The following is a 5642-nucleotide window of genomic DNA, read 5'->3' as shown; positions in this document are numbered from 1 at the left end:
TGAACATGAAGTTGACGGTAAATTCACCTACCAGATGAGCCTAAATAGGAAAGACAAAGTCAGTCCTGAGCTGCCGGAGAGTTTGCAGCCACCTTTTGAGCAGTTTTCTCCAGGAAAAAGCATCGTAGAGGAACCTTATACGTGAAACTGCGGGCCAACATGCCGACCATAGATGACCACATTCACTTAGTACTTAAGACGACAGGATTCCGTTTGCATTACTTGATTTAACGGGTGTTTATCAACAAAAAATTTGATGCTGACCTTTTATAAAATTCCGTGACTGATAGATGACAACAGGCTTACAGCAGATATATTGGATATCCTTTGAAATGTCAAATTACTAAGCTACGATAGTGCAGAAGCAATAAAAACTTGAAAAATTGTTAAACGAGCTCAGAACTTGCTCTGACAATGAAGACATCACTTCATTTTTCTAAAAAGAATTTAGTCAAGCTATCTACTAAGTGTAAACTGTATTTCATTGTGCCCTATAAATACCCCTTTTAAGGTCCCACAGCATCAGAAAAATCGATGAGAGTGTCTGAAGGAATTTCTACCTATTGTTTTTACCTGATGCTTTTACTTTAAAGATTTTAGGTTTCGAAATCATAGGCAACTGGGTTTCAGAATGTGTGAATATCTCGCTGGATATTTTGCTTAACATGGGCTTTATGCTAAAAAGTTTAGGGTTGGCTCATATCGCTGATAGTGAATCTGATGGGGATTTAAACTGTGGTATGTTACGAATTTTGCTGCATTTTGATATCCTTTATCACAGTGTGTCCTAGCACCAATAATAAAGGAATAGTAGTCATTCAACCTCAATACCTTTTCGATACAAACCTCTGCAACCATTTGAAGGAAGCATGCGGAATGAAATGCTCCCTGGTTGCCCAAACCTAGACAGGAGCACTAGAGATCCTGAGGTTGAGTTCGAATCACAAACTTTCTATCAGTAAGGTTTTAGCCACTGAGCTATCTCAAGCTGGAACTGTAAGGGTAAATGTGTTTCAGAGTTCAGGGAGGCTAGAAAGATATTCACATGGTGTTGGTCATTGGGGTGAACATGGAAGCAGCTATCGATTTCCCGAGGTGTTGCTTTATCCAATTTAGACGCACCTTGAACATGGAAGCAGCTATCGATTTCCCGAGGTGTTGCTTTATCCAATTTTAGACGCACCTGGTCTCTGTCGTTCGGCCCCCATTCAAATTTGAACTTACAGTTTTCATCGGTAGTCCGATTGTGAGAATAACGCGATCAGTGGTTGAGACCAGGCTTCAAATTTGTGGCTGCATAAATCAGTCACGTGATCAACGGACTAAGTTGATTGATTGATTCCACGGCTCACAGTTACTCTAATAAGAAGTGAAACTCCTACGTAATCGAGGTTTTCGGCATCCTACTATATAGATACGCTGAAGTGCGCTGACAGCTCACTTACAAATTTCTTGTTTCTTAGTGCCCGTTAGGGTAGATGACTATTCAAATAAAGCTTTCTAAGAGTTCAGTAGTATTGAAAATCTTGCACTACCGGTAAAAATCAATTTGCACAAATGTTATTCTTTTTAGTTGGCCGGGGAATTCACTCACCAACTTGCCTTTACTCATCTACGTCTCATCTCTAATCTTCTCATGGTTTTAGGCATGCTCAGATAAACCTCATTTCCTAAGCGTCTACTTTGAATCCACGAAAACGGGAGCCACAATGAATGGCGCCTACGTTTTACTCGGAACGTCACCGGAATTCGAACTAGCTGCATACACTACCGTTTTTCTCATGGGTCTTCCAGGAAAACTCACTGTGAATGGATGTTCAATTTACCTGGTCTGCACAAGACAGCTCTTTGACAAACGGCGTCCGCGTACCTGCTACCCAAAAGACCAGTTTCTGTAACCGTTTGTTGCAACCGAATCATGAATAAATGTACACGAAGATGGCAACGTAGTTTGTTTTTTTAGGAGCGAGTCCCATGTAATGTTTACATTATCCGGGAGATAAATGCTCATTGTGGTTACCTTCTGGTCTGGATAGGTGGTGAATACCCTATAATCATCGTCGTCGTCATCCTCGATGTCATCATTATCAGTGGCAGCAGCATAACAGTACACCAAAAATATATACTGGTTCTTACCTGCAATACAACCATAAAGGAAGAAAGCTTTATTAGAAAGTGGAAAGAAAAAGGAAGGGTAGACATTTGGTTGAAGAAGCTCTACTTCCATACAAAAAATCACCAGCAATAAGATAATCATACCTTTCAACAGAAACAAAATAAACAGACCTGAACATTATGTTGAAGAAGGTGACAAAACGGGGGGATCAATTCAGCGTCTAACGAAAACCCCAACCGATAGAAGTTCAGCAAACGACAGATGAACTGTAACTATGCAGTCAGGTTAGTAAACGATAGTATGTGCGCCTCTGAATCGGCTGTGTGCTATGTCCTTCAGGGTTCCCAGATATCTACAAGCAGGTTCACGTGGGCCACATTCAGGTAGGCGCAAAGATCTCACAGAATTCACTTTGATACTGAAGATATAGTGTGACAAAGAGAGTGAGATAGCTTGTTTTAAACAAATCAAATTTCGTGGAAGTAGCTGACATGGGCTGAGAGATGAAGACAAACAAAACCACGGGAATGGTTTTACCACATTTAAGATCAGTCAGACATCATATATCCTAACCAGACAATTTAAAGCCCGACTTCAGAACTTGCGACTTTGACCTACGCAACACCCGGCAATTCCTTTTCCCACAACTAGAGTACATCCATTACCCAAATATTCTTCGAGTTTTTGAGCAAAATTTATTTGCCCTGAAACTTCAGTGACTTGCGTTTCGTCGCCACACATTAACTCTATTATCTGTGGTTCAGACCTTGACCACGTCTGATTTCGTGCTTCTTGGCTGCTTTCCCCATTCATTCAAAATATATTCCGCAATGAATGTGATATCAGTCGAGAAAGATGTCAAGCCATCGCGTGGGCACTGTCCACACTGTCTACTAATTTACAACAAGTAGTCGTACGTCTCTGTATGAAGCTCGAGTCTCGAGTATTTTGTGATGACTGGGAGAGTCAAATGGGTATGTGCGAGTGCAATTTTGGGCAGTTTGAATAATTTTCAGTTTGAGAAGTAACCTCGTCAGAAACAATACATTTTGCAACACAGATTTGTTCAATTGTCCTAGAAACCGATATCAGGGAAATGGGACTGTCTCCAAGCAACGGTACTACCTGATCAGAATTTATGAACAAGCAATCATGTGCAGTACTAATTGCTGATCAAATCAAAAACATGTCCTTGGTGCTGAGAGAAGCTACCTTGTTCTAGTTCTTCGAACCAACGTATACTGAAGAAGTCCTGATGGAATCGTGATCGGGTGAAAGATAGTTAACTGTTCAATTAGTTCTACTCCACGTCGTCCTTCATGCAAGCTGCCAGGCTTTCAACGATCTTTGAAAGGAATGATTAGGTAAGTATAGTGGTTGCAATTCTTCACGCAAGTATGGCAAGATATGCCCTCAGCTTTCGGTAAAAGATTTTCTTTATTTTTACTGGTGATTCACTGGTAAGCAGCTGCAAATCAGTTCTTTCACTATATCTTAATTCCTAACAAAACGGAGTCCTACTTTCGAAAATCTCCACTTATTCTAAAGTAATTCATCTTGGAAAATCCTTAGGGTCTGTCAACTTGAAATTTTTATCCTCCCCCATTTTCCAATACTCTGGCGGAGCTGTTCAGTCCTTTTGACATAAGGGAGTCAATCACAAACGTTTGGCCTCTAAAAAGAGTAATTTTGTGAATAGATCGTAGTAGAATCAGTACTAATTGGATCTGTAAGTAACGTAGCTGAATCTTTGTGGGCCGATAAACTGAGCTCTTCGCCATTTGAAAGGAAATTGATGAAAAAATTCTTGACCTAACTCAGTTGAGGTTGCCCAGTCCTTCGTAGTGAACACAGAATAGAATGATCTGGTCAGCTGACTGCATATTAGGCAATAATTTACTTATTCCATGTGTTACTTCATACCTTTAGAACAGGTAAGAATGTTGCATAGCTCAGTATGACGGACTTTGCCACCAGGGTCAGCTAAAGTTTTTAATTCGGTCAAGATCTCGTTTCAAGAGAGCACATCAGTTTCATGCTTCTTTTACAACATTAAGTGCCTTTCGTGATGAGTATACTACTTTTCAAGTCGGTTACTTCACGTTTGCCCAGAATGGAGTTGGTATGATTGTAGAATTTTTCCTTTCAGTGTGTGTAATTTTATAACCATGTGCAGTTGTTTCACTATGGACGAAGCTCAGCTCTCCACTGAGGAGAAGGGCACACGAACCGAACCGGACCGAACTGCAACAAGGAGTCAGATTTTGACACGGAAAAGTTGAAACGTTCCCCTAGTATTCCTGAAGGCGTGAGGCCGTCTAACCGAATTCCTCTGCACTTCCGGCAAATGTAAGCTGAGCTTGAGTAGATAATTCTGCTTATTTCAAGCAGCTGAAAATCCAGCAAGCACTTAACCACTGAATTGTTTACGACAGAATGGTAGAAAGACATTCGAGTGAAGACACTAGCAGACCATTGAACCCAAACCTCTGACAGTTTCAGTGACGTTTGCGCTTATTAGCCCATTCGCCAAACGAAGAGACGGGTCTTAATTAATGTTAAGGAGCCTCTGATTGTGTGCAGCACTCATGAAAAATCTGATCTCACCGAGTTCTGTAGGTTGAAGAGTAAAACCAAGGCTGTTACCATGTAGACGCAGGAGAATTCAGGTTTGCCCAACATGAATACTATGATATCCAAATCAAAGGGGAATTCATGCACTTCAATCCTCTTGAAACCAATGGAGAAATTTCAAGTACTTTCTCGCCAAATGAAATGCTTTCGGGTAAGAGTCCTGGGAACGAAGCACAAGAGTTGCTGATGGTATCTAGGAATGAGCTGTGGTTACCACGAGCTTATTTGTGGGCCAGAGATTTTATGCCATCAAATCGCAAGCCGGTTACTTAGGTTTGCTATAGCAGTTTCGTGAAAACCTTCATCAAACGGAAACATAGTCCAAACTAACTTGAATGTTCAACACTGACGTGCGGGCTATAACTCACTTTCGTAATCGGTAACTGATGTAAATGTGATCAGTTTAATTCCGTGGTTGCTCAAAAGCCAACAGATAGGGCTTACTGCATGTACCTCCAGCTCCATTAGAAAATAAGTGGTGATTAGCTCGGTGTTGCAAAAGCCACCTGCGTTATTGTTATATCTGATGATTAAACTAGATACATTACATACTTCTGCTGAACTGAGGTGACCAGTACGTGCGTTGAATTATTCAGTCGTAACAACTACAGATGAGCTCCCTTTAATGAACAGGGGGTAGTTAGATCTGAATAGAAAGTGCTTTCCTGATAGTCGGGACTAAAGTCGGCCAGTTCACAACTTGGCGCGGTAAATAAAGCAAAACCACTAACTTGACCAGTACAAGTTTAGACATCACAAATTCAGCTGGTTACAAGTAAAATACTGATTAGAAAGGTCACAGCCTGTCAACTGAAGGCTACGTCAGAATCAGCCTCCGACTACAGCGGCCGCGACTACAACTGCGTAATCACACGAAGACTGTAAATGCCAA

General features: G+C 41.1%; 2 protein-coding genes across 2 annotated transcripts in view; one reads left to right on the top strand and one right to left on the bottom strand.

The window, feature by feature from the left end:
• T265_06185 (hypothetical protein) overlaps nt 1–1945 on the top strand; it is a gene marked incomplete at both ends in the record, with an annotated part of 46545 nt that extends 44600 nt beyond the window's left edge. Inside the window, one exon of the mRNA XM_009171386.1 lies at nt 1647–1945. Within this exon, the coding sequence (XP_009169650.1) occupies nt 1647–1898 (252 nt within the window). The remainder of the gene's footprint in view (nt 1–1646) is intronic.
• Nucleotides 1–5215, bottom strand: part of T265_06184 (hypothetical protein) — a gene marked incomplete at both ends in the record, with an annotated part of 53523 nt that extends 48308 nt beyond the window's left edge. The window contains 2 exons of the mRNA XM_009171385.1: nt 2021–2136; nt 5119–5215. Of these exons, the coding sequence (XP_009169649.1) occupies nt 2021–2136; nt 5119–5215 (213 nt within the window). The remainder of the gene's footprint in view (nt 1–2020; nt 2137–5118) is intronic.
• Nucleotides 5216–5642: the final 427 nt, after the last annotated feature.

Source organism: Opisthorchis viverrini (genome assembly GCF_000715545.1).
Source record: "Opisthorchis viverrini unplaced genomic scaffold opera_v5_124, whole genome shotgun sequence".
NCBI classification, from domain to species: Eukaryota; Metazoa; Platyhelminthes; class Trematoda; order Opisthorchiida; family Opisthorchiidae; genus Opisthorchis; species Opisthorchis viverrini.
The sequence above is the reverse complement of the archived record's forward strand: the minus strand, read 5'-3'. Positions and strand labels throughout refer to the sequence as shown.